Genomic DNA, 24,883 nt, shown 5'->3' with positions numbered 1-24,883 from the left:
CACCATGCGTTTGGCGCTATTTGCCAGAACTGGCCCTTTCGCCATTAAAACCCATTAATCATCACAGCAGACCAACATTATCACACTTTCTCATGTGAGCGGCTGTTTGTTGAAATGCGAGTAATTCGCTTACCCAACACGCGAACGGCCCGTATCCAGCGCTCTCGCCTTTCTCCTTCATACGACCGGATGGAAATCGGTAAAACTGAACGTTGTTATTCAGTCCTTCACGTTCAGGGCAATTTACAACGCACAGCAACGTCGATTGCGGCGTTTCTTCGTAGCGCGCGGAGCTGTCGCGGTTGCCGTCGTGCTCGCCATCGTCAACGAACTTTATGCAGTTCGGCAGCGCGTCCGACTAGCGGCGAAGAATTCATAGCTCTCATTCTGGGTGTTAAATGCGCAAAACATTCGCAATATGAACGAATTAAGTTAAATCGTTGTTTCGCACTCGTAGTTCCTTAGGCAACTTGCAAGGGAGTCGGACTTTGCACTACTCAATTATTACCTCTTCGTCCGGCAGGTTGCGCTACGCGTCTTGCAAACTCATAGTCTGACGTCTATATGACGACTTACTCGCCGCTGGGTCACCACGCACACTATCGACTTTAAAAGATTCGAAAAAATATATGCTATCCACACACGCTTGGAATCAATGTGACGAAGCGTTCCTAAGGCAGTTCAATAAATGTTACAATTTTCCCTTTCATATACCGCGTCATTGGCGTAATCAACTGCCTCGCGCACATGCGTCTCGCTACCCTGCACCCTAAAAATTATGGGGTTTAAAACACGATCTGATTTTGATGCCGCCGTAGTGGGGGTCCGGAAATTTGGACCTCCTGGTTCTTTAACGTGCACCTAATCTAAGTACACTGTGTTTTTCGCGTTGCCCCATCGAAATGCGGGCTGCCGTGCGGATTCATCCGGCGACCTCGTGCTCAGCGCCCAACACCATAGCCACTGGCATCCGGCGGTCCCGTGCTACCCTACGGGACCTCGGGCTACATCTCAGAGTGCTAGTTGGCATTGGTAGGATGGAAGTATACGTGCGATTGTGGCCTAACATAAAACAATGATTTAAATAAAAGCTATTGTGGCCTAAGAGTTAGAGCAATCGGGCTACTGTGTTGAAGTATATCGAAGCTCGATCCCACTATCTGGCACGTAGTTCTTTTTTTAATATGAGGTCTTCGGCAAGACAGCAGCAGCACCGAGCAACCACGTCAGGAAAGTCCGGTGGGGATCGCAATGAATGATGCGCTTTAAACTGCTGCGCAGTGAGCGTGTAATTGCTACGAGCCTAATCAAAATCGTTATTTATTAATATTACAATTATATATAATTTTCATTTTTGCGTGCGTCTTGTACTGCTTCTTCGTGCTTCCTCTTGTACGTGATGTCCCAGTATAGTGAGGATGGGTCTGTAGGTGCGGAGTATGGTACGTACTTTAGTGTTTTCACGTTGTGAATACCGGTGCGTATACGCGATCAATGACTCCTCTTGGTTTGTGGTGGGCACGTGGTCATCCCAGTCAGGAAAGAAAATGCTCAAAACCAGTTGGAAATTTCCAATGGAAACGAATTCGATATTTCAATTGTTTTGGATACCCATTGTAAAAATCCGACAGTTCAATTGGAACAATTGGTTTATTGAAACACAATTGGACCCAACCCAGTAATCTCTGAAATGAGGAATCGTTTGAATTGAATCTTGGAACAAGTTGGGAGGCTTTGGTGGATAGCATGGACCTAACCTTGATATGAGGTGGGTATTACTGAAACTCATTTCAGAAGCCCATGGGGCATGACATACTACGGCCATCCTCTTCATTAGCATACCCAACATTCACACTTCACTATGGGAGATCGCCGTGGTTGCTCAGTGCTATGGTGTTGGGCTGCTGAGCACGAGGTCGCGGGATCGAATCCGGCCACGGCGGCCGCATTGCTTTCGACGGGGGCGAAAATGCGAAAACACCCGTGTACTTAGATTTAGGTGCACGTTAAAGAACCCCAGGTGGTCCAAATTTCCGGAGTCCCCCACTACGGCGTGCCTCATAATCAGAACTGGTTTTGGCACGTAAAACCCCATAATTTAATTATTTCACTATGGGAGATACATGTAAGGCGTTATATATGTAAGCAAAATTTGGTTGACGAAGTGGTGCCCGCGGTTCATGAGAAATTAGTAAAATTTCAAGAAGTGTCCCAAGTAAGTCGCGAGAAGTTGTAGATTAATCAGTAAACTGGCGCTGCCACATCTTTCATTGGGTGGTAAAAGCACATTTATTAATGAACTAAAGGGCTGGTCAGGGTCGTTTATTTTACATTTGTTTGCGTTTTCTATACGTATGCATGGCCAGCGCTGTCTTCTTTCAATATGTGTATCCGACAAGATGTCTCCACATCAGTTTGTTTTCCACATTGTTACATTAGATGTGGCTTATTTCTTCGTGCGTCTGACGTGTATTCTTGCTGGCCGGCGCACAATACTACACTGACCGAGAAGGGAAAAATATTCAGGGCATGCTTCGTCGGTCCTTTCTTCCTGTGTACGTCCACTGTTATGGAGCACCGGCGCGCGCAGGCTTTTGCAACGTGAGTAGGTACGGGAAAAACCTGAGTTTCATCCACTTTCCAGGGTGACTGAGGGCGCCTCGAATCCATCGCATGTAACCGGAGACCCGTGTATTCACTGACGGCACTGTTGGCGGGCATATGTCACCACCTGAAACAATTGCAACTTGCAGTGATCTTCCATCGTCGCCAGTGAACGTTACTGGTCCGCCTGAGTCACCCTGTCAAGTGCAAGGAAAGAAGAACGCCTAATGTTATTTCTGCGACCAGCAGAGTTTCCTGTAACAATTACAATGAAAGTACCCTGGTACTAACTAACGTTCATGAGAGTTGCGTATATGGCGGTTCAACCAGCAAGGGGAATTAGGGTTAATACATGGACTTGACTAAACTTCGTCCTTCTGGCTTCCGACGGCTTTGTGACTGCCAATTAATCATTTTCAACACGTTCCATTTCGAAGGCCATAATTTACAATGAATAGGCGTCTGTACAAAAACTAATTACCTGGATATGTTTAGGAAAATACAAGCGCTTGAAAATTTCAGAAAACATTCACGCAGCTAGAAGCTCCTCTGGGAGTCGTCTAAGTATGCGCAAGCATTGTGCCACTTACTAGTCTCCACGCAGCCCGGCGTCATCATCAATGTTATGACGCGTGATCCGGTCAGTATGAACGACAGCGCTGCGGCGGCACGAATTGCTGCGTTCCGGCAAGGTCAATTAATGACGCAAGCAAACTACCGCAGGTGGCGGCGCCAGGTGAGCCGGTGACATTCCGTTCGTAATAAGCCGTTATCGCTCTTTAGCGCCTTAACTATCCATCCGCGTCGAACCATTCTGAACCGTAATAAACCGCACTCCGGCGGCGGCTGCGTCCGGCGCGACCGCAAGGGCGATGTCTCGAAAGCGACCTGCCATGGTGAGAGGGAGCGCCGACTACTGATAGACTCGTGTGGGGCTCTGCGTTCTCGCCGCTGAGTTCGCGTTGAATAGAGATCCGCGGGCTCCCATCTTGAAGGCGAACTGCGATGGGGGCACAGTGCGGCGAGTGCTGACAGCTTCGTGTGCTCTGTGTTCTCGCCGCTTAGTTCCCGTTGACCCGAGAGCAAGCACGAAGGTGAATTCGCTCGCTGCTGTGGGCACTATCTTGAAAGCGATCGTCTTACGGGACGAACGTACGAACGGACGTTTTTCTCGTTGTGTAAGCGTAGCAGTGCTTACGCATTTAAACCAAAGCCTATTAAGTACCGTCACAAGGACGTCTGAAGCCAGGGTGTAATGATTCGTGTGCTAATCATTACATCCGTGGTAACCGGGTGATCGGAACTACACAGTTGCCGTTAATTATTATGTAGGAAACTGTATGACCGCGACCGCCATATTCAATGCAATATGATATCGCATGTCGCCTTCACGAATTTCTCATTCAAACTTTGTTTGCGTGATTATCGTCAGTGCATTCATGGAGGTAGGAAATGGCACCTGTAAAAAAAAAACACGTTTGCGAATAACAAATTGTTCATACTTTCTCAGATTAAATGCACACAAAAGAAGAAACATTATTTTACCGGTATTCGCTACTTACCCTTCTACAATACCAAGAACACCACATTTACCGCGACAAGTCATTTGGTCAGTGTTACGTCTCAGAATTGCAAGGGGCATTCCTTAGGTGCTTCCCAAAAGGGAGATGCTTCATCAGCACCCGCCCAGACGTCGACGGGGCCCGACATAGACTGCGACGAGCAAACAAAGCAGCTTACTTCGGAGTGAAAACAACCGGCGCCCTCCATGGAACTGGCTACTACCGCGAAGGCCGCCATCCTGACCCTCACAAGCTGACTATCATGGAGAGCCCTCTAAGTGATGCAAGGGGCCAACATCGAGGACTTCCGTGGGAACTGCGCCGACTTGAAGCTCCCAAATTGCCACGTGGCTGCCTCGTATACGGGGGCGATGGCGCGACATTGGAGGCGGAGTCCGGCGGAACGGTGCGTCTTCATGGGTGGGATGTTGAGAACGATTCGACCATTGTGGTTGGCCGAGACACAGTGATCAGATTCCGTAATGTAAATGAACTGCTTTAAAAGCGGACAACTTTGATACAGTGAGTGTGTCCTGACGTGTGCTGACACGTGTGTGCTCAGACATGTGAGCTCGGACATTTAAAGTACTCCAACAGTGGGCTTCTATATCTGGAGCCAGTGTTAATATGTATAATAAACCCTTATTTTTTCGCTCCTACTCGCGGATGTATTCATCCCTATATACCTGGAGGGTTCCTGGCCTAAACGTTGCGCCGAGCCACAACATCAGCTAGAAAAGACGCAAACACGAAAGACGGTGGTCACACCATGCACCTTCAAGTTCCCACACCAGGTCGAACTGACGTCATGGATTTTGATGGCGTTTGCCATGACCTAGTTAATTTTTTATCAGTGAAAATGGACTACATCGTATTTCTAAAGGAGCCAAACATTGAACATGGCAAGTGCCGGGAACATTTACCGGGCCAACGCGGCCCTGCTGCGAAACAAAAGACACATTAAAATCCGTTACGTCACACAGACGTGTCGGTGTTTTTTCTTCCAGCAATCGACATGTAGTGGCGAATTTAACGACAATATAGTTTTCAAAGGGTACGTTATCAGCCTAACCCATTTAGTGTTTCTCTTTTGTCCCTTGAAGATGTTGGACGTGTTAACAAATGCTGTACGCAGTAATTTTGTTCATCATCATGTTCATCATCTTTATCAGCCTATTTATGTGAACTGGAGGACGAAGACCTCCCCCCGCGATCTCCAATTATTCCCGTCTTCCGCCAGCTGGTTCCAGCCTTATGCCTTCTCCAAGTTTCTTAATTTCTTCACACCACCTAAATCTCTGCCGCACCCAGCCCCCTTACCATTCTCTTGGCACCCATTCTGTAACTCCAATGTACCACCATTTACCTGCCCTTCCCATGACATGGCCCGCCCAGCTCCACTTTTTGCCTCCTAATGTCAAGTAGAGTATTGGTTATCCCCGTTGGCTCTCTGATCCAAACCGCTCTCTTCCTGTCTGTTAACGTTACACCTAACATTCCCTGTTCCAACACTCGTTGCGCAGTCCTCAACATTTTCCTTAAAGAGCCCCTCAGCAGGTTTGGCCCTTTTAAACAAAGAAGCGTAGCGTATCCATGCCGCGATGAGCATAGCGCCCACAAACTATTACGGCGCCGCGCGCCGCCCCCAGAATCGCTGAAATGTCAACCCAAACGCCGCGCGCCATCCATCTCGACGAAGCCCGCTTAGAGCCAGTGAGTTACGGTCACCCGCGCAAATGCCAATTCGCAGTGCGTGTTTGGTCCCTCACACATCAGTGATCGTCCAATGCGGAAGGCGCGATGCCACATACAAAAAAATGGCTCAGGTTTAACTCTTGTAAACCTAGTTATCACGAGCGAAAGGTCTGTTTGTCTATGCGCAGAGTGTTTCATTAATGCAGGCTTCGCCACTTGGTTAGCTAATATAACATGCTAATCTGGCCTCCCTTTGCTCCGGTGCTTCAGCAGCCAACTCTGCCTTTGCTTGATATTTCGCAGCCTGCCGTCTAGCTACATCTACTGAATGACCGGATCGAGCCTGTCACTTGCGCTGAAGCGCACGCACAGACGCCCCAGCCGGCGCGCCATCCATGGCGAGACCGAACGACCAAGCGCCGGTGAAGCAGCCGTTATAACCTCGCCTAGTCACGTGTTACTGCAGCGGCGAGGCTCCAAGCGAGCGCAGCTGCGACGCCTCTCCGCTGCGCATCACGTGTCGTGACGTCACACCTGCCACACTTACGCTCCGGCGGCTCAGCGCGCCTGCGGCTAAAGGTCATTGCGACACGATAAATAGCCTAGCGAGACAGGGCGTAGTAGAGCTTTTGCTCTAAAGAAAGGAATTGAAGGAAGAGGTGCTCAACGCCGCGGTACGCCATTCGGCTCCGGCATGGGAGAAATCCGGGAAGGAACAGCGCTTGGGAACGCTGCTATATAGAGGGAGAGGGCATCTCCGTTGGCTGCGACGCTCGCCTCCGGGTGGCATGGCAACAGGACCGATTTCGAAACTTATTTCTTCCGTAAAACGCTCCTGAAACAGCGTTTTACAGCTTGCAGTGTATAAACAAAATTTGCAATGGAGCCTGGTAAGGGGCTCTTTGAGGCTTCTTCGTTAATCTCTCAGTTCTTGCCCCTTATGTTGGTTCCGGTAGAACGCAATGATTGTACGCTTTTCTGAGTTTTCTCTTCAGGGATAGCGATGAGCTACCGGTCGTGATTTAGTAGTGCCTGCTGTATGGGCCCCAACACCTTTTTTTTATTCTTCTGTGGATTTCGTACTCATGATCTGGGCCCCTGTGAGTAATTAGCCTAGATACATGTGCTCTAGCGCAGATTCGAGAAGCTGACTGCCAATCATAGATGCTCGTTCTCCTGCCAGGCTGCTGCACTAGCTTTGTCTATTGCATATCAATCTTCCACACTAGCCTTACGCTTTGTCGGCTGAGGTCTTCAATCATTAGTTTGAAGTCATCGCCAGCGTTGCTGAACAGGACATTGTCATCCACTAACCATAGGTTGCTGAGATATTCACCGCTGGTCCTCAGTCCAGATGCTTCTCAATCTAATAGCCTCAATGCGGTTACCTTCCCTGTCTTGAATATCTCATTGATGTTTCTCTGTTCCTCGCTCTCTCTCTTTCTAGAAGATAAACAATAACGAAAAACAGTCAGCGATTCCACCTTGAAATTTCCGCACTAGTGCGGGGTGACGTCATGAATTGTCGCGGCATATGCATGCGGCTAATTAACTTTTATAGGCAAACATGGAGTACCATATATTCTAAATAAACGAAAGACTGAATTCAGCAAGTTTCGATAATTTTTACTTTGCAGCAACGGCCCAAATGGGAAAATATACATTGAAATACGTGACGTCACACTGAAGTGACTATGCTTCGCTTTCGGCGCGAAATTTAAAAAGAACGAAACTTTGACCCACATTTGGACCTCTACTAGTCAACCTGTTACTGAAAAATTTACGTGAATAGAATTTCCACAGAATAATTAACGTCTGCAAGGATGTAGCGTTACTCTACAGTGTGCCTTTAAACGTGAACTACACCGGTATTTCTTCGCGCCCAGTCTGGCGCCTAGATGTCGGCATGGGAGAAGAATAGTCTGGCATGAGGTCTGATTCAGCACATACTAAAGCTACTAAGACGTCCATTGGGCAGGTAGAAGGTTTTGTAGAAGGAGATAACCCCTATCTGCAGTACTCACCCGGCAGGGTGAACTTCTTGCCAATTTTGCACAAATTACAGGACCAGTTCGATAGGGACGGAGCGTGAACTCTTTCCTGTATCGTTGTTTTGCTTTTTCGCACTCTTCGTCTGAGAGAGCAACAACGTGAGCGTGCAGAAGAGTCTCGCTGGTGACTGCATCTACAAAAAGATTTTTAAAATTAAACCAGGACACTAAATATCTCCTTTACGTCTTGCATCAATGATCTAACAGCCAAGCGTCGAAAACATTCCCTATTTGTCCACGAAAAATTTACCGATGATAATGGTACTCCCAAACGCGAAAGCTGAGTGCCACTCTATACGTGGTTTTATTTCGCGCTATATTGACGCATCGCACCCATCATTGTACCGACTGGCAGAGCCGCGAAGCTATATATAGACAGGCCACACAGTTGCCTGCTTCCCGGCCACTACAGCTTGTGCAATCGCAATATTTACCGGGAAGCGCTTGCAGCGAACGCTATGCACGAAGCCTAGCTTTCTGGTTCTTCTTTAACAGCGGAGCTGTTTAAGCCGGCCGTTAGTCTGTCCGTCGCCGACAAAAAATGTGGGCTGATCTTGGCGGCAGTGCAGAAAGGGTCCAAGCGCAATGGCCCTGTGAATTAACGAAGTTGAGCCTGGCTAAGTGTAGCTAAGCATGGTTGGGACTACTTAAGCTTAGTTAGTCATCAATAGCCAATCAACAGCTAATCGATGATCGATCAATAATCAGTAAATTTCGGAAAATGCTGGGGATGACTTGGTAGTGCTTAGCCTATAGCCCAAATACGTGGCCAATACCTTGCGATAGCCAAACAATTGCTAATCGATGATCGATCAATAATCAATAAATTACGGAAAATGCTGGGGATGACATGTTAGTGCTTCATTGTCATCTTCATCATCAGCCTACATTTGTGTCTAGTGCAGCATGAGGGCCTCTCCTTAAGATCTCCAATTGCCTTGCGCTAGCTTATTCCAATTTGCGCCTACAAATTTCCAAACTTCATCACCCCACCTAGTTTTTTGCCGTCCTCGATTGCGCTTCACTTCACTTAGTATCCATTCTGTAACTCCAATGGTTCACCGGTTGTCCATCCTATGCGTTACATGGCCTGCTCAGCTCCATTTTTTTTTCTCTTAATGTCAACCAGAATACCGGTTATCCTCGTTTGCTCACTGATCCACACCGCTCTCTTTCTGTCTCTTAACCTTAGGCCTAACATTTTTCGTTCCATCACTATTTGTGCGGTCCATAACTTGTTCTCGAGCTTCTTTGTTAACCTCCAAGTTTCTGACCCATATGTTAGCACCGGTAGAATGCAATGATTGCACACTTTTCTTTTCAACGACAGTGGTAAGCTCCCACTCAGGATTTGGTAATGACTGCCGTATGCACTCCAACCCAATTTTATCCTTTGTAAGTTTCCTTCTCATCATAAGGGTCCCCTGTGAGTAATTGAACTAGATAAACGTACCCCTTTGCAGACTCTAGAGGCTGAGTGGCGATCGTGAATTTTTGTTCCCTTGCCAGACTACCGAACATTATCTTTGTCTTCTGCATGTTCATCTTCAACCCCATTCTTACACTTTCTCGGTTAAGGTCCTCAATCATTTGTTCTAATTTTTCTCCATTGTTGCTGAATAGGACAATGTCATGTGCAAACCGAAGGTTGCTGAGATATTCGCCGTTGGTCCTCACTCCTAAGCCTTCCCAGTCTGAGAGGTTGAATACATCTAATCATGCAGACAATAGCATTGGAGAGACTGTGTCTCCTTGCCTGACCCCTTTCTGCATAGGTAACTTTCTACTTTTCTTGTGGAGAACCAAGGTAGCTGTGGAATCCTTGTAGATATTTGCCAAGATATTCACGTATGCCTCCTGTAGCCCTTGATTACGCAATAATCGTTCAATAATCAATAAATTCCGGAAAATGCTGGGGACGACTTCGTAGTGCTTACCCTAGCCCAAATACGGGCCCTCAAACCTTGCAATAGCCACGTGATAGCCAATCAATAGCTAATCGATAGTCGATCAATAATCAATAAATTCCGGAAAATGCTTCTTCTTTCTGGGGTTTTACGTGCCAAAACCAGTTTTGATTATGAGGCACGCCGTAGGTGGAGGGCTCCGGATTAATTTTGACCACCTGTGGTTCTTTAACGTGCACTACAACGCAAGCACACGGGCAGTTTTGCACTTCGCCTCCATCGAAATGTGGCCGCTGAAGCCGGGATTCGATACGGCAACCTCGTGCCTTAGCTAACTGAGCCACCGCGGCGGGCCCTGAAAATGCTGGGGATGACTTGGTAGTGCTCAGTCTAGCCTAAATACGTAGCCAATATCTTGCGATAGCTATCGAAAGCCAATCTATTGGTAATAATCGATCAATAATGAATAAATTTCAGAAAAGCATAACCAATAAGACCAGGACCAGCTAGGTGCCGATCAGCTCCGCTGTTTCTTAAGCCTTGCGCCACTAGTGCAAGCTACGCTAATTTTTTAGGTGCGCAGCACCTTATGCGACCGGGCTGTCGGCGTCTCCTGTCGTCGTCGTATGTCACGGGAAGCAAGCGGCTCGTGCTCGCGCTCGGCACGCGCTCGTGCCACGGCTCCAGCGTTCGTCGTTGTCGTCCTCCTCCACAGCGGGCTGCGTTGCCGCTCATCATTCCAGAGTAGAATTTCACCTCTTCTGTCGTCGTAATGGGGAGGCCGCGTTTACGGGGTTATGAGCCATTGCTTAAGGCAGTACGAGCCCATTAGCGGTGCATCACTGCATGCTTCGCACCTCCCAGTGGAGCTGCATTTCACTCAATGGGTCATTTGACACTTACGCATAAAATTTAATTCACCGCTCAAACCGAGCCTACAAATTAACTCGCGCTAACTGTAATACCAAATAAAAACTAAAACAGCAACAAGGGCATCCTTAATTGCCGAATTGCTGAGGGGGTTGAAGAAAACAATGATGGTGTCGCTAATGGTAAAAGACATCATCAAGCTTGTCCTAAAATAATACTAGTGACGGCTTGGCCGCACGGCTAATTTTTTTTATTCCAAGGCATAGTAATTTATAGGAGGTAACTTCCAATGCCACGCTTTTGCTCGCGTTAATTTGCTCCTAAGGCTTTTTGTAGAGATAAGTGCCGTCTGGCTTATATGTTCTGCTCCACACGATAAAGGGCTCTTATAAAAGCCTTCCGTCTTTTAGTCAACAAATTTCTTTACGTGTCTAACACTTCACTGAGTGGCCTGTAGGACCCTTGTACGCGACCTGCAGCACAAACTGCAGGTCACGTTCTCGGTGACGATGAAGCTTATAAGAGCCTGTAGGCATGTGAAGCAGGGTTTCGGTGCAGTCTATTTGGCATTCCATTGCAAACATGACTTACAACACATACATAAATGTATCATTCATAAATCGCCATTCTTGCTTACCTTTGTCTATGTATGCGTTGTACGTCATCTTTGCAAAGGAATGTGAATGTAGGAGACACTGAAAGGGAGCCTCACTCTAAACAACAGCCTAGAGTGAGGCTTTCTTCGCTCCTTCCTGCAGCCTGACCCAGGAAGGTCGTCTTCTCCCACGAATCCGACTCGCATTTGGCGCCAATGTCCAAGCATTGCAATGAATGGAAAAGACTATTGAGCACTACAAATGTGTTTGATGTTCCAGACGCTCAATGCTGTCACCTTGTCATCTTGCCATAGAAGTCAAAGAATGTTTAGTTTCAGCGAAGTGCTTCAACCTTGCACAGTTGAAAACGTGGTACTTACATTCTGTCCCTCCCCATCCTGCAACTAAAAGAGTCTTGCCCGCAAGCTCCATTTTTGCTGTGGGCAGGCACACGGGTTTTACGATTGGGTTAAATTCCAGTGGCAGCGGCAGCTGTTAAATGGGACATAAGGCAATCGGTTACACGTAAACAAGCACAGATAATCTAGACAGGTGATGTGTCAAACAGCTTGAACGAATCGGTCACTAAATGAGCTGCTTTCTTAGCCAGTGTTGTCACGTCGACAATATTTTGTTCTTGTCCTTCTCTGTACTATCATTCTATAAGTAGTTACAAGCAAAAAAATTTGGCACAACAGTTTTCGATGCCAATGCTCAGTGCGCGGCAGCTATTTATCAACGATGTTTAATCATGGCTATAACTTTCCATGTAATATAGTTACAGCGCTTCACACAGATTTAATAGGCTCACGAATGTACCTAACATGTACATGGAAATGTTTTTTTTTTTCGATGTAACGCAAGATATCCATTGCATCTATCGCCTACCATACGGATTCCCAGAAGTCGTCTGTACCTGCCGTGGTGGCCTAGCGGCTATGAGGTTGCGCTGCTCAGAATGAGGTCGTCGAAGCCACATCGCATTTGCATGCCTCCGTAAATGTGTCCTGCGTTCCTTGGTGGAACGCCACATTTCGAATAACGTCATCGTGCTTTTGATTTTTAGAAAACCGGGTATAACCAATGTTACACGGGACTGAGGGCGCTCTTTCTTGCCGCCTCTTATTACTTCCGTTGATCTTGAACCTTGCGCCACACAACCTTCTAAATGAATGCGCCAACTAATCCAACACAGTATGCCCTGATAAATAGGATAGCTTTAGTGCGGCGTGCCAAATTCCTCACTGTGCACTTTTGAAACGTAAGGCCACGTGAATGATCGTTCCCATCGTTTAGTTAAATTTTGTTAATAAATACTGCCATAAATGCTGCAGCTCCACCGTACTCTGCATACAGCGGATGCAGGTGGTTTCACATCATACGCTTCGACATTTAAAACATCTTACTTTCAGAAGTCCCACGTCATGCGCGACCTCGGCAAGCTCACTGTATTCTGGGTGCACCATCATCATCTCAGCGTACATTGCGGAGCCCCGGTCTTTCTGCGTTGAATTGAAAACCACCACGACGTCTTTGGCATAGACGAACCTGAAAGATTGAACAAAAAGAGTGTATCGTTAAATGTCATTTCTGGCACGCACCACCAGGTGGCGTACATTTATGTGCACCCTGCCCTCGTAGGATTAACCTCGAGTGCGCATATAAACTTTTGTCACTTTGAACTTCCTATTGTAAAAATGTTTGTTTCGGAGATTACAGTTATGGCGGCATAGATTAGGTTTACATAGCATTACTAGGCCATGCTAATTATAAAAAATTTATGCTACCTAGGAATAGTTATTCACATCCAACGCACATATTCGAATCTGCGTGAAGCAAAAGTCTTAGTGAAGTGGTTGAATAAATGCTATATAGCTAAATGCGACGTTTACAATGGTACTTCTTTTCAACCGGTGTAACATGCCATATGTCACGTCATATAACGTTAATTTTTGTGAACAGTACTGGTCACAGCTTTAATATCACGCTATGCTATTTTTAAGTGCTAAATTGTTTCCAAGCTACGCTTAAGTTCAAACACCAAGTGAGGTAGATGTACAGTGCGAAACGTCGTCAAAGTGATGTGGCGAAAATAAAGCAATGTATGATGTGTGTCGAAGGTATAATGACGATGAGATGTGCACGCAGAAACACGTATGACACAAATCAAGCTACATTTAAAGAGTCTGTATATCTTGTGGCGCAGTGGCAAGTACCAATTCTGGAAGGCTGGCAAGGAATGATCACATGCCCTGTGGTACATAATCAGGGCCACAAGAGTGGGCTAAGGGCCACAAGAGTGGGCTAATATAAGGAATTTATAAAAAGAAAAATCAAAGAAGCTGCTGAATTTAGTGCGCAATTCTATTCAGAGGCGCGTACACTTTAGAGATACATAAAATCCGCCCCTATATCTGCAGGTTTTATTTAGCGATATCACATTTTAATAAGCCGAACGCAGCTACACTCAGTGGCCCTATTTTGTGCGTCAATTCCGTGCTACCAATGAGTCGGTTTGCTGTGTCTTATCATACGTGATACCAACCAACTAAATAATGGACCGACGCGAAGACCTGGTGGAAGGCGTAGGTAAATAAATTTTCGCTTCAAGAAAAAAATATTCGTTTAGCAGTTCTATGCACTCTGTCCGCATACCAAGCCCGAATATCGTAAAGCTATTCAAGTCTCAGTTTATGCAAAATCCTCCATTAGCAGCCCGTGATTCGTGAAAATCTTCTGGGACACGGCCATTTCCCTCTTGTCGCTTGAGAAACAGGCCAAATATGCATGGCGCGAAAAGTTTTGACCAATCACGTAAAACTAATGCCGGATTTGTAATGAACTCGGATTGGAATAGTTTTACGTTATCCTGGACCTGGGGACCTTCCACCCAGCGTATTCACTGGGGCTGTGCAAGCATTCGAAATTCTCAGCACGCATCAATTTGTGGTCCACCAGCCGCTTCGAGTCCGTTGCAAGTGAATCGAGAACAGGGTTGAACACTTCACACTTTGCACACTGAAAATGTTTTCCAATATTGGCAGTAGCGGCTAAATAGACAGCAAAGCGAACAGCGGCCATCTTAAGACTCGTCCCAAGTATGACGAAACATTGAAGACAGCATTGAAGTCAAGAGAAATGCCGCGTCGTTCCAGCTTGTCATCCGACTCTCGCCATGTCGTCAATGGCGTGATGCCCTCATTGTAGTCATATAGTAGTCGGGAATTCGTTACAATACCGTCGTGGTGATGTCATAGTGGTCGTTCTATCGCGATCACTCCAGCTTCGTCATCCGACTCTCTTTATGTCGTCCGTCATCGTCAAGTCATCCTCTTCACACCATCGTCGTCATAAGTCGTCACGCCACCATTTTCTTACACTCACTGTCATCCCGTTGTCCTCATTCCATTGTCATCTCATCGACGTCATGCATTCGTTGTAATATTTTCATCGTGATGCCGTCGTGACTGTTGCATCGTCACCATTCTAACTTAATCATCCCACTCTCGTCATGTCGTCGTTGTCATACTGCGTTCGTCGTTCCATCTCCGTCATTCTAGCAAATTCATGCTCTCGTCCTTCAATCGTGCTTATGCTGCCGTGGTCGTGTCATCGCTGTCATGCTTGCTCAGGCAGCGCTTCTACCTGAAAAACATGATCCCGTACCTCCTCCTGGACTTCCACGCGTTCCTCCTGGACTTCCACGCCGGAAACGCGTGGCAATCCGTCGTCGGCGCACCGGCACGGCACTCACGTCCCCGTTTAGAACCCCTGAAAAGTCGTTGTACGCAACCTCTGGAACATGCGACATAAGTGAAACAACCACAGCACACTATCTGTCTACTAGGGATATGTGCTGGTCAATCCTCACTGCGAAATTCAGTCTTGATGTGCTGTAGAGCTCAGTTCTTAAGCTAATGGGCTAGATCCTTCCAAGGAGGGTTGCACCCCTGGCCACCGGAAAGCCATATACTGGTTTGCCTTATACACCAGACGCGTCTGAGTGTGCTCGCGTTTGAGCCGTCGCCCGATGCGCTGAGGAATGCCGTCAATTAGCCCGACATTTCACCTCCGACGACCAACAACGACAAAAAGCCAATCGTGATGGCGATGCTACGAATCCAAACTTCGCTCCCGGCACACTTGTCTAGTTATCCGTGCCTTCTACCACGCCTGGACTTTCGGCAAAACTTCTCTCGAAGTATGATGGACCATACCGCATCGTCGAACGCACCTCTCCGGTCAACTATGCCATAGAGCCGCTTACACCGACATCCGACAAGCGCCGCCGTGGACGGGATGTTGTCCACGTTAACCGCCTGAAACCATTCTATGACCCGCTCGTCTCCACATCGTCAGTCGCCAGGATGGCTCCGCGTTTACACCGGGGTAATTGTAATGAAGAAGAGCACAAGTACAAGGCCAGCGAGATCGACTGTTCAATGCCGACATTGCAACCAGTGGGCCAGCCGGATCGCCAGTGCTTAGCACGAGTGTGAGCCGTTCGGGCAACCAGCTGTTCCTGCTGTGCGTCACCTGCCTTCTCGGTTACGAACAGACGCTACCCTCTGAATTGTTCAGTACACCCCTTTACAATATATATATTGTAAAGGGTTTATTAGAGATCGGAGCAGCGTAGCGTCGACACTCAAACGAGCCAAAGCTGTCAAGCACGAGCGCCGTTGCGAGTCACAGCGCTGGACCTACTAGTGTCTGGGCAGACTAGAGCTGGACCCACTAGCGTCTCTCTTCGCTACAATTACTCCGGGAGTGATCAGGGAGCCGTCCGGCGACCTAACAGCTCGTCAGGATGACAGGATCGTAGTATGGCTTGAACCGGTCGACGTGGACAATGTCCCGTCCACGACGGCGCTGGTCCGAAGGCGGTTGAACTGGTTCGATAACAAAATTCAAGGGAGGTGCGCGTTCGACGACGCGGTAAGGGCCTTCATAATTCGGGAGTACTTTCGATGAGAGGCCAGGGGCGGTGAACGGGACAGAGAGCCACACAAGCACGCCAGGAAGCAAGGTGACCGCGGAAGTGGAGTCGCCGCGAGTGCTCTTCTGGCGGTCTTGGTCGTTGGAAGTAAAGGCACATGCGAAGTCACGGCATTCTTCAGCATGCCGTGCTGTGGCAGAAATAGGCGAACTACTAACAACCACTGGCGGCCGTCTACGGCATAACTGCGTCGCTGAAGCATGTTGTCGCGAACCGCAAAATGACGAGCCTGACGACGCAACGTACAAGTGGTTGACTGTGGTGATGGGTTAGCAAGCAAGTCTATAATAGAAGCAATCCACGGGTCTTTGCGCTGCTCTGAAGCGATAGCCTCAAGGTCGATTGTAGAAACAGCTAGCTGGGATAGTGAGCAGCAGGTATTGTCGTCAGGCAAGGGAGAGCGTGATAGGGCGTCGGCATCAGAATGTTGGCGTCCGTTGCGGTACAGCACGCGGATATCGTAGTTCTGCAGGCGAAGTGCCCAGCGGGCAAAACGACCTGAAGGATCCTTCAACGATGACAGCCAACATAGTGCATGGTGGTCGGTGACATCAAATGGGCGGACATACAAATAAGGCCGGAACTTAGTAAGAGCCCAGATGATCGCCAGACATTCTTGTTCCGTGACAGTGTAATTGGTCTCGGCTTTCGTAAGGGTGCGACTGGCATAGGCCACGACATATTCAGGAAAGCCAGGTTTGCGCTGCGCAAGGACAGGGCCGAGGCCAACACCGCTGGCATCTGTGTGTACCTCTGTAGGGGCCGTCGGATCGTAGTGGCGCAAAATTGGGGGAGTCGTCAGCAAACGACGGAGATTTGCGAACGCTTCCTCGCACTCTGAGGTACGCGAATGAAGGGGTCCGTTGCATCCAAGGAGCTTCGTCAGACGTGATATGATGGCGGCGAAATTTTGAATGAAGCGTCGGAAGTAAGAACATAAACCTACAAAACTTCGCAGTTCTTTGATGGACGTAGGTTTAGGGAATTCGGCGACGGCACAAAGCTTGGCTGGATCGGGGAGAATTCCATCCTTGGAAACGACGTAACCCAGTATCGTCAGCTGCCGCGCTGCAAATCGGCACTTCTTTAAATTCAGTTGTAGGCCGGTGTTTCTCAAACACGTCAAAACACGCCGGAGGCGTTGAAGGGGCGTGGAGAATTCCAGAGCAAAAACAACGACGTCATCAAGGTAGCACAAGCACGTGTGCCATTTCAAGCCACGCAGAACGGTATCCATCATTCGCTCAAAAGTTGCTGGCGCATTACAAAGTCCAAGCGGCATGACGTTAAATTCGTATAAGCCGTCGGGCGTGACAAAGGCTGTCTTCGGTCGATCGTCATCTGCCATAGGTACTTGCCAATACCCTGAGCGCAGATCGAGAGATGAAAAAAATTCTGCTCCTTGTAGGCTGTCAATAGCGTCGTTGATTTGCGGAAGCGGGTAAACGTCCTTACGAGTGATCTTGTTGAGGCGCCGATAGTTCACACAGAACCGTACAGAACCGTCTTTCTTCGTAACAAGGACGACAGGAGATGCCCATGGACTGTGGGAAGGTCGGATCACTTCGCGGCGAAGCATATCGGCCACTTGTTCATTAATCACGCGACGTTCTGTAGCCCACACACGATATGGGCGTTGCCGCAATGGCGATTGGGAGCCAGTATCGATGTGGTGAGTAACAGTTGACATCCGGCCCAGGGAAGGTTGCCCGACGTCGAAAGAAGCACGAAATTCTTGTCGGAGCCACAAAAGCTGTGATCGCTGGCCCGGTGTAAGGTCATCGGCAACAGAAGAACTGAACACATCTATAGGCAATGGGCCAAACGTAGAAATCGAGCCGAGCGTATTGTAACGGGCACAGTATGGGTCTTCGGGAACGTCCGTAATTTGTGCGTCTGCGATAGCTTCGACAGTACCCAGACATTCTCCTGGGAGTAGCAACACAGGGTACGAGAACGGGTTACAAATAAATTTAGCACTAGAGCCCTGCGTGATGTTCACCGTCGCAAAAGGTAGCAGTAGACCTTTTCGGGTGGAAAAGTGGCCAGACGGAGAAAGTAGTGTGACGGCGTCGGAGAGGCTGCTGCAGTACATAGAGACAACCATTGACGAGTTGGGAGGAACGGTGGTGTCCTGTCTGACGAGGAGTTTGTTCGGTAGAGAAGCATTGTTGGCGAGCGTCAAATCTGAGTGCGGCGACAGTTCTAGTTTGGCCCGTGCGCAATGAATGACGGCATTGTGGCGGGAGAAAAAATCCCAGCCGAGGATAACGTCTTGGGAGCACGACGAAATTACAATAAATTCGGTCGCGTATACAATGTCCTCAATGAGAACACGAGCTGTGCACCCCGCCGCTAACGGGTGAATACGCTGTGCGCCGGCTGTGCGGAGGGACAGTCCAGTAAGGGGCATCGTGACTTTCCGAATCAAACGACAAAGTTTGGCGTCCATAACTGATACGGCGGCTCCGGTGTCCACGAGTGCAGATGTGTGAACACCAACAACTGTGAGCGGAGAAAGCGGGCGGAAAGGGTGGGAAACGTTTATTTGGCAGAATTACAAACTGCGTTCATATTGTTTGAGGCTGAAAAACTCCGGCTCCCCGCTCTTCTCTCGCAAAACGTCCGACTGCTCTCAGGGTTGCTTGACCTGGTTTCCGAATCAGCTATGTTAAGAGCTGAAGCTCACATCCCACCCCACCTACAAGTCCAAGTCCACTTGGGAAAAAAAACTGCTGTTGCATTGACAGGTCATAGTCTTGTAGATGGGTGGGCAGTCTGGGCTGTCTGACTGGGCACTGATCGTTCAGCGGCAAAGCAGATGCATTTTCTGCACTACGTGACACCGGGCGAGAAGTCTTCAAAGGTGGGTGGTGCATTCTTCAACCCGAAAGGCATTTGCGTCCATTTGAAAGTACCCTGGTGCGTGATGAATGTGGTTTTCTCCTGGTCTTCATCTTTCACTCTGATTTTCCAGTATGCACAGCACAAATCCAAGACCGCGAACAGGGAGCTTCCAGCAAGGTCATCAAAACTGTCGTCAGCCCGGGGAAGTGGCTGCAGGAGATTCACTGTCATGTGGCTCAGAGGTATGTAATTCACACACGGCCTCTTTTTGTTGTTTCGCGTCACTACCACTGCTGGGAAGCCCCATGGGCCATAGGATGGTCGGATGATGTCACTCTCAAGCAGAGTCGCTGTCTGACGCTCGAGAAATTGTCTATCACTGGCTGTGTAACGGTACGGGTGTCGACCGTAGGGCTTGGCGTCAGGCACCAGCTTGATCTCGTGTTCGATGCCTTCATAGAGACCGATGTCTTCAGGGCTTGTGCTGAAAAGACCAGCATGATGTTGTACAATGCGCTTTACAGCTGCTTGTTCTTCAGGATTGAGCTGAGCTCCGAGGCAGATGTCAGTCAGGGGATCGTCAGGGACGTTAGCAAGTGGGTGTGAAGGCAACGGGCTGGAAGAACTTGTTTGGAGTGGACTTGTGAGGCATGTTGTTTCCAGTTGAACTAAGGCCGCCTTGTTGAGCTGGCACCACAAGGGTTCATTCACGTCTGGCTCGTACTCGAATTGAAGTTGCTCTGCTGTGGGCTGCGAGGGATCAAAACATGACAATGCAGATGTTGTCAAAATTACTGCATTTGACATTCTTGGCAATAGTTCCTCTTTGCACTGCACGACAACGTTGGAAGATGGCTGACAGATCACAGGCAGCTTCGGAGGTTTGAAGTGGAGTTCAGCTTGAGCTACGTAAAATCAATCCTCTCCTAGAATGAGGGAAAGGGCGTTCCGTTCAAGGGTGGCTGCTTCGACAACTGCGGATAGAGGTCCAATAGTGATCCTCAAAAAGACAGATCCTTCCGGCATGACGGAGCTTCCGCCGACGACAAGCAAAGGTGGCTTGGTCCAGGGTTCGATGTTGAGGTTTGATGCTAAGCTTGCTGCAAGAATGGTGACGTTTGAACCGCTGTCTGGGAAAGCACTGATCTCTCCCAATCCTTGGACTTGAGCAGTAGCGACGGCACATCTGAACTTGGATCCATACAGGGTGTCATCCAACACAGGCTGTTGGATGACACCCTGTGTTGGATCCAACACAGGCTGTTGGTGCTTTGGGGACTGTCGGCTTGTTGTCACCCGAAGGTTGCTTTGGTGTAGTACATTTACTTGCTAGGCGACCCTTCTCTTGACAGTTGTAGCACACCGCAGCTTTCAAGTCTTGTCCTCTTCTGTGTGCTGGGGCACCATAGTTAGCTGAAATGGCTTCGTACCTCGACTCTTGGTCCGCAGGTGGTAGGCTGTTAATACGAGGAGGCTGTGTCATGCGTGTGGTGTGCTGGAACGTAGATGGTCGGGCAGTCCGTGAGGAGTTCACAGTACTGCCAGTTCTGGCAGTAGCACTCTGGAGCTGGGGGCGTCCCGGCTGTCTTGCGAATTGCTCTGCTGGCTGTGGAGATCGGATCAAGCGGGCGTGGTCCAATGCTGAGGAACAATGCTGAGGAAGTCGTCCACGGTACGGGGTCGCTGAACAGCGATGGATGTGGCTACCTGGTCGTCACGAATGCCTTGAACGAGGTATTCGATGCGTTCCTTGTCAGTAATGGGAACTGGACAACGTGACATGATCTTGAGCTTTGCAAAGGTGTACTGCTGCAGGCTCTCTCCGGCTTTTTGTGTGAGGGCTGTGGCCTTCTGTTGCCACTGTATCGTGGAAAGTTGCTCGCCGAATTGTTCTTGGAGTCCGGCCTTCCAGATGGTCCATGTGGTAAGCTGTCGCCCTGTTGAGGCATGCCAGTCTGCTGCGATTCCACGTAGCTTTAACAGCGCGATGGCGAGGAGAGTTGTGTCTTCCCATCGTGCAAGTCGTTGAATGCGCTCGAGCTCTTCGATCCAGTGCTTGAAAGTAAGGGTGCCACTTCCGTTGAAGGTAGGCAGCGAAGCTGAGAGATCTGGTAGTGTTGTCACGTGCACTGGGTTCGCGTGACTTGCTATCGTGGTCATCATAATGGTCATGTTCTGGTGAAGAAAAGCTGCCATGCGCTGCATGTTCTCTGCTGGGTCTGACGTGAAGGTTGGCATGGCTGGGAATGACGTCGTAGGCACTGGCATGGTCAGGAACGACGTTGAAATTTCAGGCACGCATGGCGCGGGCTCGTGGTTTGGCGGTGGGTCTTTCGCGGTATCAACCAAAAGTCGGTCGATTAGTTCCTCCTTGTTGCCGGTTGTAGAGAGGTTCCGGCGTTGCAGCTCAGTTTTAATCAATTGTGCATTCACGGTGGCGAGGTCTTCTGCGGTGGCAACACGCCAGTTTATGAACGACATCGTTGTTGACACGCCGGGCTCGATAGGGTCAGCAATGGTTTGGCGTTCAACAGCGCTCACTCGAGGGCACGGCGGCTTACTTGGCGGGCGAAGTGGCTGTGGCAGGTTGCGGATGTCGACTGCGCCATGTGTGAGCGGAGGAAGCGGGCGGAAAGGGTGGGAAACGTTTATTTGGCAGAATTACAAACTGCGTTCATATTGTTTGAGGCTGAAAAACTCCGGTTCCCCGCTCTTCTCTCGCAAAACGTCCGATGGCTCTCACGGTTGCTTGACCTGGTTTCCGAATCAGCTATGTTAAGAGCTGAAGCTCACACAACAAACACGTCTATCACATTCGTCGGGCTACCCTCAGGACTTTCGCGTTTCGCCGGCGTCGCAGCCCTTGCCTCGTGGACTGCGACGATTAGTTTTCCTCTTCCCGAGCTGCGGGACGAGGCCGCATCGGTGATAGCGAGCGTCGGCGTGGAGAAGGTGAGCGGCGGGTATTGGACGTTGGGCGGAACGTAGGTGACGATGCCGAAGGGTCGTCGTAATATGGGCAGGGAGAACCGACCATACGATTTGGCGCGTATGTTGTAGCGCTAGGCGACTGCACGCGATTACAGTAGCCTGCGACGTGACCTGCGTAGCCGCACGCAAAACAGATAGACCGGTTGTCAGCTGTACGCCACCTATTCGCTGTGTTGGGTTCCGTCCATGTAGGAGGAGGCGTTGCGCGGGTCGGCTGGTGATATGGTGGCATGGCGGGCGGTGGTCGGGGCACAGTGAAGACGTCGGCGTAAGTGAGAGGCCCACCTTGAGGGAATGGGTGGGGCCTGGCGACGACTTCCGCGTAGGTGAGTGGTACAGCCGGAGAGATCTGTTGGGTCATGGCGACGACTTCAGTGTAGCTGAGTGGTGCAGGCGGAGAGATCTGTGGGGCCTGGCGACGACTTCAGCGTAGCGGAGAGGTGTGGCCACAGGAACATGTTGGTGGCGCTCAGGCATAATCTCATTGAATTCGTGCGCAATGGCGCGGCGGAGCGGGGGCTCAAAACTTGACGTCGGCTCTTGTACGGGTGGCGGTTGTGCAAAGGATATCAAGGAGAACTGGCGTGCAATTTCCTCGCGCACGAACGCCTTCATTTCTGTCATCAACGCTGACTGCTCAGAAATGGCCGAGAAGCCAGCGAGGTGTTTCATCGTGTGATGGAGGGCGACGGGTCAACGACCGCTGCCTGCGTAGCTCCTCGTAACTTTGGCACAGTGTAATGATCTCTGCCACAGTCCGAGGATTTTTGGCAAGCAGCATGTTGAAGGCATCGGTCTTCTATGCCTTTCATAACATTCCTGATCTTATCAGACTCCGACATGGTCGCGTTCACTTTCTTGCATAAGTCCAGGATGTCTTCGATTAACTTGTGAATGATTCACCGACTTGCTGAACTCATTCCCGCAAACGCTGTTCGGCGCGCAGCATACGAACAGCAGGGCGACCAAAAACATCCACAAAAGATGTCTTGAAGTCTGACCACGTCCGAAAATCGGTTCCATGGTTGTTGTACCATAAGCAGGCCACACCGGCGAGGTAGAAGAGCACGTTGCTGAGCTTAGCTCTCTCGTCCCATTGGGCGCTTACCTGCTCGTAGGTCGTTAGCCAATCCTCAACGTCGGTGTCATCTGCGCCTGTGAAGATAGCAGGGTCCCTGTGGCGAGTCACACCAGAGCAAGGTGCCGGTGCAGGGGGAGGCACTTGTTGGGAGGCTTCTTCAGGCATGGTCGAAGGTACGGTGCGGGATCAAAGTTCCAGGTTGCGGGTTTTGAGGGCGCAGCACGCTCCACCAATTGTAAAGGGTTTATTAGAGATCGGAGCAGCGCAGCATCGACACTCAAACGAGCCAAAGCTTGAAGCACGAGCGCCGTTGCGAGCCAAAGCGCTGGACCCACTAGCGTCTGGGCAGACTACACTCTTAGCATGGTAACGTTTACTAAAGGGGTATATTCTCACAAATGTGTGCACCTATAAAAGAAGTTACATAGTAAGCTTTAATGAAGCTCTCACTCTCACAAACTTGTAACCTATAAAATAAAAGGCTACGTGTACCTATACTAAAGGTTACTATATAGTAACCTTTAGTATAGGTACACGTAGCCTTTTTGTATGTAACCTTTCGTATAGGCTTAGTCTTGCAAGGCTTCGCACGTGCGTCCTTCTGCGCATGTACATGAATTTAGGACATTGATTCTTCGGCCAACCACCAAACTTCACCACCAAACTTCACCCACTAGCGTCTCTCTTCGCTATAATATATATATATATATATATATATATATATATATGACACACAGTCGTCACCGCGCTGTCTTTTTTCCATCGTCATCACTTCAGGCACGTCCCATCATCCCACTGTGATGCTGCCATTGTCGTCGTCATATCGCCTTCGTGGTTTCATCGACGTCATTCCTTCTCCCTCATTCTGGCGTAACCATGTTGTCGTTGTTGAATCATGATTATGCCACCGCTGTCATGCCATCGCATGACAGCTGTGGCCTAATCGCTATTCAGTGCCCATGCACTGATTCATGCACAATTCATGGGCCCATGCTGTCGCCGTTATGCCGCCATGCCCGCTCCATCGTCATCATTCCGGTTTCGTCATCGTACACCCGTCGCCATCTCACTGTCCTCATGCCGTCAGCGTCATGCTGTCATCGTTAAACCATTGTCATCATTTCAGAATCACCGTCATGCTCATGGCTGAACTTGGCTAGTGAGTGCCATAGAAAATTGGTCCCCATACCGGAGACAATGTATGTCTCAAACGCGTACAAGCGAAGAGGCCGACAACTACGGATTTTAAATAAACGTCACTTCAGCAATACCATGGGGCGCTACACTGGTTAAATGCGTCGGAAGTTATCGTGAGATGGGTTTTGACTTTTTGTCGCTTCAATAACCTCGTCAAAGGAAAACAATAAAAGTACTGCACGCTAAGAGTATGTCGCTACCAACACATTACACCAAGAGTTAAGTAGAACATCGTAAGGCACTGCAGTATTAGCTTTGTGGGCTCTACAATTGTACTATGTGGCCCAACATTTTGAAACTAGCGGTGGCGCGCGTGCTGCATGACTTTCCGGCAACCCAATATTCCAGGAATTATAGTACGTTTACGCACAGGTTAGAAATAGAAACCTACTATCGCGAAATCTGGCATAGCTATATGGTAACAAGTATTTCTGCTAAAAGTAATCACCTGAACTATTTCGAAGAACTTTTTAGTTTATTTTT

The 24,883-nt window shown here is 49.0% G+C and overlaps 1 protein-coding gene across 4 annotated transcripts in view; it reads right to left on the bottom strand.

Annotated features, from left to right (window-relative positions):
* LOC125940214 (chymotrypsinogen B-like) overlaps nucleotides 1–24,883 on the bottom strand; it is a 71,283-nt gene that overhangs the window by 14,695 nt on the left and 31,705 nt on the right. Inside the window, exons 5-8 of one of the 4 annotated variants that reach the window (XM_049656039.1) lie at nucleotides 12,692–12,833; nucleotides 11,666–11,777; nucleotides 7,886–8,046; nucleotides 2,284–2,801 (exon numbers count right to left, since the gene is read on the bottom strand). The exons of 1 other annotated variant lie outside the window; for it this stretch is intronic. In XM_049656039.1, coding sequence (XP_049511996.1) covers nucleotides 2,568–2,801; nucleotides 7,886–8,046; nucleotides 11,666–11,777; nucleotides 12,692–12,833 — 649 coding nt within the window. In that variant the 3' untranslated portion in view covers nucleotides 2,284–2,567. Of the gene's footprint in view, nucleotides 1–2,283; nucleotides 2,802–7,885; nucleotides 8,047–11,665; nucleotides 11,778–12,691; nucleotides 12,834–24,883 lie in introns of those variants that run through there. 2 more of the 4 variants (XM_049656038.1, XM_049656037.1) reach the window with 2 other exon arrangements.

Source organism: Dermacentor silvarum, chromosome 9 (assembly GCF_013339745.2).
Source record: "Dermacentor silvarum isolate Dsil-2018 chromosome 9, BIME_Dsil_1.4, whole genome shotgun sequence".
In the NCBI taxonomy this organism is placed as follows: Eukaryota; Metazoa; Arthropoda; class Arachnida; order Ixodida; family Ixodidae; genus Dermacentor; species Dermacentor silvarum.
The sequence above is the reverse complement of the archived record's forward strand: the minus strand, read 5'-3'. Positions and strand labels throughout refer to the sequence as shown.